General features: G+C 42.2%; 1 protein-coding gene across 1 annotated transcript in view; it reads right to left on the reverse strand.

Annotated features, from left to right (window-relative positions):
- Positions 1 to 14521, reverse strand: part of Grin2a (glutamate ionotropic receptor NMDA type subunit 2A) — a 381691-nt gene that overhangs the window by 27010 nt on the left and 340160 nt on the right. Inside the window, exon 12 of the mRNA XM_051181444.1 lies at positions 3297 to 3484. Within this exon, the coding sequence (XP_051037401.1) occupies positions 3297 to 3484 (188 nt within the window). The remainder of the gene's footprint in view (positions 1 to 3296; positions 3485 to 14521) is intronic.

The raw sequence follows: 14521 nt of genomic DNA on the forward strand, positions 1-14521 counted from the left end.
ATGATTATATTGTAAAAATGATGATGATGATAGGATGGAGTTGACAACTTAAGTTTCTGAACTATAGTATGCTGCAGGCTCTGTTCTAAGCTATGATCTTTACATGTATCCCCTCATTTCATTTTCCACCTATACACAAATGAGTAACTGAGGCTAAGAAGTAATTTTACAGAAGCATTTGTAAGAACAGCAAACATAGATTTAGTTCAGATATGTATGCATTGAATCACTTCTTGGAATGTCTATTAACATCAAGTGTCCAATCAATCAACTCTGCAAGGCATGTTAGAAAAATATAAAGAATAGGACTTTTGCTTAACTGGATTCTTTCTAGATTAAATTCCCTGAAGTAAAGATATCACCACTTACAGGTAAGGAAAGATGAAAGCCCCTTTTGTAAAATAAAAATGAAGAGGTGGTTCTGAAGACAAACTAAAGAATATATATAGTGCCTCGAGTATGTTGATTGACATACCCTGTTTTCTAAAGATGTCAGCAGTTTAATAACAGATGCTACAAGAGTGACAACAATGGGAAACAGGCTAGAGTTAAATCTTTCTCATTTGACAGCCATCACATTTAAACACTCCTTGCCAAATGAAATCCATACATGTCTTTATGTACTCAACCTTTCATTGACCAATTGTCTCTTAAATTCAGGGTTCTGCAGGGACTAGATCAGCTTGCCAAAAGGAGTGGAAAAACTGTCACCAAAGTTCCAATGGCATTACAGCATTTATCCCCCTTTCTCTTCCCACAAAGGATATATGCCCAATTGTTGGGTTTGTGGTTTGCCATCTGACTTGTTTTGGATAGGAGAATATTAGAAGAAAACCATGGAACCAAGCAGAAATGGCACATGTCCACACGCAGCAAAGTGCTTCATTTGTGAAGAAAATACCTTCTTCCAGGTGACTAGTAACAGCCTGTGCCTGAGGCCTATAACCAGCATGTATGTGCAGAGGTCACACACTTAACTCATTGGCTGCATCTCCATCAAACTCAGCCAACCCTGAATCCAGGCTTGTCCACTCCATTTTTCCTTCCCTCAGAAGAGCAAAGGCATCTTGTTGTGTGCCTCTGGGATTTTATAGCAATAGCTAACCAACATAGCCACAAATCACAGTTACACAGCAAAGAACATGACCAGTGATCCGAGGAAGAAACAAATGCCCTAGAGGGAATCCTGAGAATCAGATGTCCTTATTTGAGAGGTAAATATTTGATGGCAGTGTAAATATTAGGATTTAGTTTTGTGAACCAAGAAAGAAGGAAAGCTACAAAGAATTATAAACTTCATTCAAACCCAAACCAACATGTTCGTAAACCTTTGCTCAATTCAATATCATGTTTGACTACAGTGGTTGCTATATTTTATCCTCTCAGCTATACACAGCATGCCACACTCTGTAATGTTTCTGAATGTAGGCTCTACCCATTTCTAAGTGGGGCTTCTTTCTTACGGCCTGAACTTTTGTGTCTTGTACTGAGGGAGTAGTAGCCTGTGCTCTATGCTTGTATTCTACTTAGCATTCTACTTCTGTCTTTGCATCAGCCACCCAGATAGAAACTATGGCTTGGAGGAGCAGGACATTAAATTCTATCTCATCATCTCATTGTGCTAAGAGATATGGAGAGCTGCTATGGTTAGATGTGAAATGCACAGAACAGGTTCATGTATTTCAACCCTAGATCCCAACTGGTATCAGTGTTAGGGAAGGCTTGTATCTTCTAGGAGGGTGGAACTTTGCTGCAGGAAGTAAGTCACCAAGGCAAGGCTTGAGGTTTTATAACCAAGTCCCACTTCCTATGTGTAGATGCAATGTGCTCAATCTCATAATCCTGCTGCTATGATGGCCCTTAAGCTGTTTATTGTCTGATGTTTTATCACAATAGTGAGAAAACTCATCAAGACACCAGCCATAGAGTGGAGAAGGGCAAGCAGGAGGAAATACAATGCAGACCCAAGTAGCTCATTTGGCAGTGTGGATTAAAACTGCCCCATCTCATTAGGCTGTAAATTTGTGGGAAGAAGAATTACAGTTAGTTTTCATGTTAGGTGATAGAAGAGTGGAATACTGGTGGAAACATGGGGCTCCTCCTTTTCTGGAAACTTCCTTGTCTTCACTCCTCCACAGGAGATTGAGAACCACCAAGTCAGTAGAACCTGACTTGCTTTGCAATTTCTGTTGATAGGTCCAGAAAAGTCTTCCTTTAATTCAACACTTATGAGGAATGCTTCTCTAATTTGTAATGTAGGGAGCAGATATCAGGGCTTAGATAGTGTGTTGGTTAATTCTGTTAACTTGACCCAGCCTAGAATGACCTAGGAGGAATGTTTCAATTGAAGAATCATCTTGATCAGGTTGTCCTGTGGGTGTGTCTGTGTGGGGTTGTCTTGATTGTTAGCTAAGGTCAGAAGACTCACCCAAGAATTCGAGTAGTACTATCTCACAAATACAGCCCAGAGCTTTGTAAAGTGGAGAAAACTAGCTCAGTGTAAGCAACCAGAAGCCAGGATGGAATATCCTCTTTGCTCCTTACTGTAATGTAACTAGCTCCTTGAGCTCTTGCTAGTCCCCCCCCCACCCCCAGTGATGAACTGTGATGTGGAATTGGGAATTAAATAAGCCTTTTCCTATTTGATACTGTTTTTGGTCATGGTGTTTTATCCCAGCAACAGAGATGAAGCTAGAATGCTAAATGACCCAACCCCCAAAGTCTTATGTTAAATGCTTAGACTCTAAGGAATTATGTCCTGGGATAGGAATTCTGAGAGGTTTTAGACCATGAGAGCTATAATTCTAACAATAGCTCAACAACCCATTTATGGATTCATAAGTTAATGTATATGAGGCCTGTGGAAGAAGTGGGTCACTGGAGACGTGCCCTTGAAGGCTGCACATTGTCCCTATCCCTATTGCCACATCTTGATCATCACAGGCTCAGCAGCTTCCCTCTACCACAAGCCTTCCTTACAATGAACTGCTCCACCACAGGCCTACAACGGGACCATAGAGGGACACCTCAGAGTTCACAAGACAAAATAATCTTTTTCTCCTTTAAGTTGCTATTCTTATGTATTTTGTTATAGCAATGAAAAGCTGACTCACACCACCTGGCTGAGTTATGTAATGCTCTATAGCAATTGTCCTGAACCTAGCCTACATTTGGGGCCACACAAATCTGCATTCTGAAGTACAAGGGGACTGGCCTGGGTATTTTAAGAGATTTGTTGACATCCCTCATTCTGATCTTACCTTGTCAAGCATAAGGCCCCTCAGGGTCTTACTTACCATCACCAACAAACTGAAGCAGAGCTAGGTCAATTTGCCTCTTCCAGGGTGAGCCCTTCTGGAGGGCAATTCCGTAGCCAGTAGTGGCAAAGATGTACCCACTCCCAATGGTCACCAGTTTACAGCCTTCATCCCTTCCAGCCTTGTAGTTCAAGACAGCTGCGTCATAGATGAAAGCATCCAACTTCCTGAAATGACAAGACACCAGGGAGTCATGGGGTGGCCAGGTGCCATCTCAGGGCCTTGCTCTCCCAGCCAACACTAGCACCTCACACAGTGAAGATGGTGACTCATGGTTGCTCCAGTCCCTTGTCATAAAAGGATCTATTTTTAATGAGGAGATAAAAGCCAGAACCTTTTCTTTTCAACTTACAAGAGGCAGCTAAATTAAGACATGAAGAATCCATATACCCAAGTGAGTAAACAGGCAGGTTTTTTTGTTTGCTAAGTGTTTGTCCTTAGCACCTCCCAGCAGTGGGGAAATGGTGGCCTGTTTAAAAGGTTTGCCTCAGAATACCGTGAACCACTGAAGGACAGTAGAGCTAGGTAATGACAAGAAGCAGTGAAGAGGAATTAATCAGGAGTAAAGCCTTTTTGTTTTAAACACTTTCATACATACATTTGCTGTTTATGTTACAAAATCATTACACAGTAACATTTAAAACCTCCACAATATAGAAAGGTATTAAAATTATGTAAGCAATTAAGTAAGCTATAAGATTCTATAACCCCAAATCTGTAACTATGAGGTGACCTCTATTAGCATATTGATGGGTAGTCTTCTGAGGTTTGTGTACACACACCGCACACACACACACACACACACACACACACACACACACACGGGATAGGAAAACCTTTTATGTAAAGACAAGATGAATAGTTGAAGTTTTGTGAGCCATATGTTTTTAGATGCAACTGTAACTGTGCTGTAGTGGGGTGTTGTGGAGTAATTATCCCTCTTTGCATAAAAAAAGTTGAAGTCCCAACTCTCAGTATGTGATATCTTTCAAAATAAAGTTGTTGTGGATATGACCAGTTAAGATAAGGTCATACTGAATGGGTCCCTCATCCAATATCATACACATACACAAACACAAACACACACACACAAACGCACACACACACTGGAGTTTTTGCATTATGTAAAAACTAGAATTATGCAGCTATGAGCCTGTGAACAATGAAACCACTAAAACAGATCTTCCCATCTCATTCTCAGAGGCAGCACAGCCCTGCCAACACCCTGATACCAAACTCTGAATCTTTATGAATTTAGGGCAGCAAATTTCTGTTGGTTAAGTCTGTCAGTTGAGGCTGCTTTGTTAGGATAACCCAAGAAACCACAGAATTCCCAGTCAGATAATGTAGTATGAATTAGCTCAGTTCTGTTCCACTGAAGTTTCTTTACAAGGCCTGGCTGTCATCCCTCTCCCCCCATATGGGTTACACCAAGCCACATCACAGAGTGCTTTCTTTTCTCATTTTACACATGCTAAGCATATCTCCATATCAATAAAAATAGTTATCTCTTCTGATAAGTCTACTTTTATTGCAATATTGCAGCTATGCTTTGATTTGCTCTATAAATTCTCACATGTGGGCACAACTTTGGAATCACCATGTAGTTCAAAATTGGGATGACAATCATCACTTCAGAAATCCCGAGTGACACCCCCACAGTCACCGTTTCTTAATTGCAAGCATCATGGTATCTTAGGAATGATGTGGCTGGACCCAGTAATTACCTCGGACCCTATTAGTAAGTATACACATAATCTCAAAAATTTGAAATTATCTGAAAGGGCCAAAACTGTTACCCCAGAGTGCAGGAATGGATGTTTTCAATTCTAAAACAGGTAGGAAAACTACATCAGAGATTATTCGACTTCCTGCCATGGACTCCACTTCATTGTCTTTCTTTCTCTAATGAGAAACATTGAAGCAAAAAATAAATAAATAAATAAATAAATAAATAAATAAATAAAAGTGGCAGGAGCAGATGTATTGGGCTGCATTCCGTCACCGGCAGCTACTGGAGGACTCCCTGTGGGAACACAACTATTTGCAAGCTTTATAAGTATGTTCATTTCCATTTTTCCCTGCTTTTGATGTGTTTTTGTAGTGATTACAGGTAAGGCAACACTACAGGGCTTATATAACTTATAGAAAAACTCCTGAACCTTTATCCAAAACACTAGATATTAATCTCAGATCATGCTCAGAAGGGATTAGCATATCCAAACAGCAGCAGCAGGAATCTGGGGGGTGTGGCCAGTGATACAGGTAGACCAGAGCTGCCTAGAGGAGGGGATCCAGCCTTTCTGGAGGGCCAGCTACAAGGGAACTGGAAGATAATGCAAGGAGAGCTAGAAAAGACACAAGGACTCAGAAGCTTGCAGCATGAGAATGGCCTGTTAACATTCCATCACAGGGAGGTGGAAGCAGTAGTATGGTCACTGGCAAACTGTCCTTGGTTAAGCAAATACCCCCAACCCAGGCCCATGCTAGCAACCCTAATCAAATGTAGTGGGTCACAGGAAAAGACATGAAAATAGGAGGAGCGCATTGGGGAGAAGAATGGAATTCATTAGGGGATAGAGAAGGAAATAAGGAAAGATATGGGGATATAATTAATTAAAGACTATATATGTTAAAAATAAGGGGAAAAAGAAAAGGATCAAAGCCATTCATGGTATAATACCAGCATACTGGATTAGTAGATTGAACATATTTGAGTTCTAAGCTGGGCTTGGAGGAAGGCATGGCATTTAGGAAAGCCATTTCTTCCTTTGGGATAGCAGCTCCTCAGCTGTGAAGTAGGAGGTCATGGTGTTCTACTGAGATTTTTAGACATCCTAGGATTCTGTAAGTCACCTCCTGTGACTATCAAAGGCAAGTCAGACATGGGATAATGTATCTGTGGTATTTCTCCTCTTTAATGAAGCTGAGGTACTTATAATGTCAATACTTCACATACCAAAGTTGCCATGGAGATACTGAGACCCTTCATTTTATAAAGACTTTCTAAGTCTCTGCAAACTTCCTCCATCCCTCAATAAATAAGCATAAACACACTTCTACAGACTTACATGTATACAGAACAGTCCAGCCTTCAGCTCACCTACTGCTATCCCTGGCATCTGGCATCTCATCACACCCCCATACACTGTTGGGATGGAAATCAGAAGATAAGCCTAGCAATCACACAAGAGCTGTCCAGCAGCAGCTTCAATTGGTATTGTTAGGGACAAGCACAGAATTCTGCAAATTGGCACCATATTTCATGACACATGTTCTGCTGAGCAACAGCCAGATGAAGAGATAGGGAAAGGGCAGGATGATTCATGGCAGGGACATGGTTGGTCCTGATAAAAAGGGATTATGGATGGCTGGAGTGGAAACATCATCTTAGGGCCACAGCCACAGGGAGCCACAGACAGGAATCTTCTCTTCCTGGTCCACTCCCCTGTGTTAGCAGAACACAGAACACAAGCAGTGATAACATTGGAAACTGGAGTTACATAAAGTAATGTGCTCTTTCTCTCTCTCCCTTCCTCCCCCCTTTTCTCTCTCTAGTGATTCCAGAGCTCTAGATACAAATACAAATGGACACAGACACCTGTATGTTCAAAACAATATCCTTGGGCTGAGGGAGATGGCTCTGTGGGTAATAGCATTTTCTGTACTAACATACAGAGCCAAGTTTAAATCCCTAGTACCACATTAAGAGTCAGGTATGTCTACAGATGTACCCATAACCCGAGCACTGTAGAGGGGAGAGACAAGAGGATCACTAGGGCCTGTTGGCTGTCAGCTTAGCTCCAGGCTCAGAGTAAGACCCTGCCTCAATGGAATAAAGTAGAGAGTAATAAAGCAGGACACACAAATGTCCCTCTCTGACTGCTGCAAATGCATGTACATACATAGCACATACATGCACATGCAAACTCCACACACATACACAGGCAAAACACACATTCTTTCTTGTCTACAGCAAACAAAAGCAACAGCAGGACCATTGTTTGCATAAAGCACTTGGCATACATCAATCCCATTGAGACATCACAATTGCTCAGGGGACAGATGACATCATTCTTGTTCTTTTCTGTTTTGTCTATAGGCATACAAGCTTCTGGAAAGCTAAGGCAGTCTTGGTTGCAACCATGGTATTCCATATTCTGTACTACAGAGATCTCCAGAAGAGTGTTGTCCATGGGAGCTTCCTGTAGTGATGCAAATGTCCTGCTTCTACAGGCTGCTGTGGGAGTGACCTTTGAACTGCAGTTAATGCAGCCAGCCAAGAAATTGAGTTTGTAATTTCAATGAACTGCACTAATTCAGACACTTAACAAAAATGGTTGGATGTGGCAGCTGAGGGCCAGAGAAATGGACAATACTCACCATGTACCCTGTCATAGGCAAGGGGAAGGCTGGGGTTGCCAGACTTTGGGCTCTCTTTCTTACTCACGGTTCAAAAGTTTTACTAGTTATCTGTTTCCAGTGGAAAACAGTGCTATCATTAAAAAGAAAAAAATTAAATTGCCAATGTGCTAGAAAGAGATCTTTGTAAGCTGGAGGCTTTGAATGCTGCACCTGTATTTCTTTCTGAGGCTCAGGTTTTGTTTTGCTGTGGGTTGGGTTGGCTTTTTTTTTTCCCCTCTCTGCAAAAAGAAGCTGACAGAATCTGCCCTCAGAGGGCTGTTGGGAACAAAGTAATGTTATGTAAGTAAAGCGTGTGCATTGGACAGCTTATAGCAAATGCTTAAAATGCATAGATGCATTCAGTTAAATTCAGTTTATGGGTAAGGGCCCCACAAACTTTATGCACCCTCTTTTATAAGTCCAGTTCCAAATACCTTCTTTTATGCATTCCCATCATTATTTTTTTTCCTTATGTTTAAACAGACACTTTTTTGAAAGGCTATGGCAGCCAAGGTTTTAGGTGTGCAAGGATATGAGCATTCTTCTGTTGTATGAATTGCTGATGGCCTGGTTGGAAAGCTGAGATGGTGAGCATGAGCTTGGCTGGACACCATCACCCAGATTCTAAGTGTCCAAAGCTAGATTTAGATTTAGGAGGATGACAAGGCCACAGAGACCCTAGGACTTAAAGGCTGGGGGGGGGGTACAGTTCTGCGTGCTACTTAGGAAATTCAGTTTTGGATTTAACACTGTAACTCAAGCCAGGTACAAAAGAAGAAGCAAGGACAGGGTAGAGCAGTAAGAGCGACTCAGTTCTTGTCTGATCCCCAGCAGACATCTAGCATGTAGGTCTGGAGTTAGCTGCATGGTATACTCTTCCTGGATTTACTATGTCCTAATCTGTTGGGTAGATAGTTGCTGGATAGGCACAGACTCTTGCTGAAAACAAAGGGTGAAGAAGAGGAAGAGAGTCCATAAACATTTGAGGGATTTGAGCTGTGAGTGCAGGAGACAGAGTAATGAATCCAGCTGCAGATGGGTAATTGGCAGTGCTGAGCTCTGACCGGCACAGAGCAAAGGCCATCCCTGGGCATCTCCATCCTTCAGCACTAAGTGTCCATGTGAAAACTTGGTTACAGGAGAAAACCACCCTCTAACCTTTCCAGCTAAGTGCCTCTCCCACTGCACAGGAGGGGACACAAGGTCAGGGTCTGCCTGGAGTAGCAACAGAGTCCTGCCTGACACCTGCCTGGAGTAGGGACAGTGTCTTCCTGGCACCCCAAGGCCAGCATCACCCTTCTTGTAGCAGATGAATTGACACTCTTGTTTCTCAACACTGAGGCTGAAACCCCAAACAACACCCCCCCACCTACACACTCACACACACACACACACACACACACACACACACACCAGACAATACAGGACCTGTAGATGCCATCACTTTCTGTCACCAGCAATCCTCAAGGAACACAAATGATTAGAAATGCTGGTGACACTGAAGAAGACGGGGAACCAGACCCAGCTTCTGTACAAGGAAGCATGGACAAGGAGGGGACCTCACAGGGACCAGGAGTACTGGAGCCTGCTGACTTCCTTCTGGGACTTTTGACAGCTCTGGAGAGAGCTCTGCAGCTTCATAGGTATGGAGATCTGACCTCAACTCTTCAGTAGGTCCAACACTCATATCTATCCTGTGACCTTGAAAGTTGTTCCTTCCTAGCCAAACTATTTGTTAGAGAATCTGACTCTCCATACTCCAGTGAAGATTGTTCCCCATCCTTGAGGCATGGGTCCTTTCTGGGAATGGGACTTGTGTTGCCAGGCACCCTGAAATTTCCTAATCAAAAGCTTCCGGTTTTAGCTCATTATCTTATGCATGTTTTCAGATGCTCTCTGGGGGTCTCTGCACATTTAAAGGCTAATTATATAGTTAGAGTTAATTATTCATTCATTAACATTCAAGAAGCCTTTAACAAGACAGTGACTTGTTCTGATGAATTAATAAAACTAGAGTATGTGTGTGTGGCTGTGTGTGTGTGTGTGTGTGTGTGTGTGTGTGTGTGTGTGTGTGTGTGTTTGGAGGACTAGTGTCAAGTGTTATGAAAACAGAAATGTCTCTTTGATGATAACCAAATACATTTTTTTTTATTAGGTTGTGTCAAAGCTTTGCTAAAAAAATGAAAAGAACAACACCTCAGGGCTGGGAGATGGCTCAGTTTGTAAAACACTTGCTATGCAAACATGAAGACCTGAGTTCAAATCTCCAGAATCCATGTGGAACCTGGGCACAGTACTCATACCTGCAATCACAGTGTTCCTACATCAAGGTGGTAGGCATGATCAGAAAAGTCTCTAGATGTTCATGAGTTAGATACCTTGGTGGTGGTGGTGGTGGTGGTGGTGGTGGTGGTGGTGGTGGTGTGTGTGTGTGTGTGTGTGTGTGTGTGTATGCATATGTGGGTGCCTGTTGAAGACAGACAGTGTCTTTGGATATGGAACTGGAGTTACAGGCAGTTAAGAGCCACTCAACATGGGTGACCAGAACAGATATCCTGTCCTCTAGAAGAGCATCAAACATTCGTAATCATCATGTTATCTCTCTAGCTCCAGGCTCATATTTTTGACTCTGAGTTTGTGAATGCAAACACTGATATCAGGATTACAGACACTGATTAATTTTATAGTAAGTTTCATTAAGCTGATTTAACTCCTAGATCAATATCTTGACTGGCATAGTTACATTGTCCCTGACCCTTTTTCTTTTGGAAACTGTTTTTACTGGAGTCAATTCTTTGTAAATTTTATGAAAATTTGATTCATTGATCAACCTTTGGAGCACAACAAATTTGACTAATTTATGATTCCTGCCATTTGAGATTTTTCTTTTGTAGTTATTACTTTCACCAAGTCTAATTCTCTTGAGTCAAAATTGTGCAGAAATACAAAATTAGAAAAGAAGATTCCAGTCATCTATGGATTTTAATCAATAACAAATTTTATCCTGGGTGCTTTTAGCTATTGTCAGCTTAATTTGCATGGTGCAAGAACATGCACCATGAATTGGAAACAAAATGACTCATGGCTAATATTTATTTTCACTGTGAATACTCTGAGTAAATTTTTAAGACAGTAAGATTTTATAAGGTTATAAAGTGGGAAAGGCTTGAGAGAGGAGGAGTAGATGCCAAGAGAAACAGGAAGAGAGAGGTGGGGAACAAGTAAGAAAAAAATCAGGAAAGGAGGCAGAAAGAGAAAGAAACCTTCAAGCACCCAGATGGGTAAAATGGAGTGGAGACAGATAGGAAGCCTTCAAGAGACGGACAGAAAAGAGGACTGATGGACAGGGAGGGAGAAGAGACAAACAGTGGGAGTGAGGGGGCTGTGCCCTGGCCCCAACTTCAGACTCAGGGAAGAACAAGGAGGAAATGGTAGAAGATCTCTGCTTCCAGTCTATTGAATTTACTTCTGACATAAATTGATTGCATCAAAAGGGTGGTGATATCATAGAATAGTGTTTTGAGTTTTCAAAGAAGCCCAGAATTTTCCATTCAAGAAGTTGTGCAGGACCTGTACTTCCACCCACTGTAGAGCACTGCAAGTGCCTGCACTGAGCCAGCATTGGGCTTCCCACATTCAGGGGACTCTGGGTTAGAGGATCAGGCTTGGTCACAAGCTGTAGGAGACTGACCAATCTGTGCCTCACAAAGCCATGATTTCCCTATCTGACTAGATGGATTGCATGATCCTTCTTGTGTGTGATCATAGCAGGGTGAGACCTCCTGAGACCTTCCTGAGGAGGATGGAACACTTCCCAGATGCCATTCTTTCTCCTTACTGGAGCTCATGTTCTGGTGGAGGAGGAACAGCATTTCTCTGGAAGGTCATTCTTGTATGGAGTTCTGATACCAATAAGCATTTTCCTTGTTCAGACTTACCTAGCATGGTCACTTCCTGTCAAATGCCATGCTCTTTACCCTATGGAGGGAACAAGCAAAATAGCAGTTCTTAAAAAAACAAAAAACAACAAAAAAAACTTCCATGCATATATTTATTTTATGGTTGTTTTGCATGTATGTGCCTGGTGTCCATGGAAGTCAGAAGTCAGAAGAGGATATCAATCTCTTGGTACTGAAAAAATAGCTGTGAGCCATCAGGTTGGTACTGGGGACTGAACCCAGATCCTCTACAAGAGTTGCAAGTACTCAATTGCTGAGCCATCATGTCTTTAAAGGATGTTTGTTTTAATGTGAGTACCTGCAATATATATCTGAGTATCATGCAAGTGCCAGGTGGCTTCAAAGGCCAAGAATGGGTGTCAGATGCTCTGGAACTGGAGTTACAGGTGGCTGTGAACCATCAGATGGATACTAGAACCAAACAATATCCTCTGCAAGAGCAACAAATCTCTTAAATACTGAGCCATCCTACCAGTCCCTAACAGCATTTTATAAGTGGGAAGGACAGAGTTTGAGAGGTGAATTAACTTGTGTAAGGTGCCCCAGCTGAGCTTTAGCAGAGTCCAGGATGCTGAATCCCAGACACCCTGCCACAATGTAGAAATGATAGAATGTGAAGACTTTGTCAGGTCCCAGGACAGAAGGAATCTTTACATCAAGAAAACAGAAATGAAAGAATATAAATCAGTCACTTTCTAGAACATGTGCGACTCAGTGCCAATCGCATCCCTAAGTCAAAGTATCTAATTCTCCAAGGAATTACAGGTCATGAGATTTCACAGATATAGGGGACAGGCTCAGAGAGGCTACTTAATTTGTCAAAAGTCACACAGTGAATAAGTTAACTAGACCCAGAGTGTGAAACTGAGTCTTTCTCACAATCTACCATGAAGCCACTCAGAAGGAAAGCAAATTAACAAGCCTGTCAGTTGACCATAAGAGACTGAAGTTTTAAGAAAGTCTGAATGTTTTAAACTGGGGATTGCTATTTATAACTTGCCGAAGGGAACTGATGATTCATTAAGATGTTTAACATGGATGCCCGACCAATAGCCCTCAGCTTATCAGAGAAGTTCTAGCAGAGGGAAATGCTTGAGTAAACTATGATGCAAAAGCATTGTTTTCCCAGCACATCAAAACATATTAATTGAAAAACTTGACCTACTGCACATAGTTGGAGAGCATCTGCAGAAATAAATTTTGTAATTACAGATGGAGACATAAACAGATGCAAATATACTTAGCCAAAGGTCTAAGAGAAATGGACTATACATCAAATCAGGGCTGGTTTGGTGTTAGCATGTGGTCAATTAGATATCTACTCATCTCTGGTTATTTTTTATTTTTTTGCTTTAAGAATATGTTTTATAATGGGAAGGAGAGAGCATGATAGTCCAGGGCAAAGCTCCTAGAGGTAGTTCACTTCAACCCTGAAGTTCACTGGTTCAGTGCCTGAACAAATGACATAATCAGCGATTATCTATCTATAGAGCACTCATGCTGATGAGCACAAACTCAGCAAAAGAGGGCTGTGAAAAAGCCATGGGGACTGATAATTAAAATGTGTGTGTTACATTCTGGCATGAATTGACAGCCACCCAAGCAACTACAAGTGGGAAGCACAAGAAAGCAGCCAGCACAATAGCCACCCAAGGGTGGGGTTCTCTCACAAGGTTTAACACTAGACATATGTGCATTGTGCCTCCCTGTGGAATATAACCCCATTCTCTACAGCTCATCTGCAGATGGAATCCAAGGCAGCACATGTTCCCAGATGCCAAAGGAGACTTCCCTAGAAGTGCTTGCACTGGAAACCTGCCAGGAGGTGGTGCTGAAAGAGTCCCATGGGAATTCTGTGGCCTTCATGCATAGTATCAGGAGGTGCTAACTGGGGTTATTAACTCAGTTATTAACTGAGGATCTTGACATAAATATTACCTAGGGTATATAATGGACCTTAAGTCCATTGGCCTCAACCCTATAAGAAAAGATACACAGAGGAAGAAGTCGATGTAGACATGAAGACATATCAGAGAGGCAGCTACAAGCCAAGGGAACCAGGAGCCACCAGAAGCAGAAGCTGGAGAAGCTGAGGAAGTGTTCTCCACCAGAGACCCTGGAAGAAACATGTCCCCATTGTCATCTTGACTCTGATTATGGTCTCTAGAACTGGGAGAATGCATCTCTAGTTGGAAAAGCCAGCATTCTATGGCAAGCACTTATGAACACCCTCAGCCATCACTACAGTTGGGAACTATGTCACCTGTCCACCTACATTTCTTCTTCTCTTGTTGTTTTGAGACAGGTATCAACATGTAGCCAAGAATGGCTGAAAATTCATGATGCTCCTGTATCTGCCTCTTAGGTACTGAGATGACAAGTCGGGTTTCAGTCATAGGTATCTGTCACAGTGTCCATCACCCACTGCAATTCTCTACAAAAGGAGGATTGTGGGGCTTGCCTGTATTTGCAGTTGTACGGGAGGCTCACTTTAAGACGCAGATGAAGTCTTGCAATTTGTGCTAGATTATCTTAGGGCCTGAGCCAGCCCCACTAATGGAAGACTTGCTCTTCCAAAGGCTTATGGGACAAGACATTGGTAAAAGACCATCTGAGGTTGACACTTCAATACCTGATGAGTGGGGGCCTGCTTGTACTGTTACCTGTTGGAAGAAAGGACCTTGTTGTTACTAAGGCACAGATTCTCAGCTTCTGATCCTATACCTTTTAATAAGCAGGTCTGACCTGTCTTGACATTATTCCCTTCTCAGGTCAAAAAGAGAGCTAGCCCATTGTGTCTAGCTTACTCCCAAGCCTCAGAACCTTCTGAAAAATGGAGGA

Source organism: Phodopus roborovskii, unplaced genomic scaffold, assembly GCF_943737965.1.
Source record: "Phodopus roborovskii unplaced genomic scaffold, PHOROB, whole genome shotgun sequence".
In the NCBI taxonomy this organism is placed as follows: domain Eukaryota; kingdom Metazoa; phylum Chordata; class Mammalia; order Rodentia; family Cricetidae; genus Phodopus; species Phodopus roborovskii.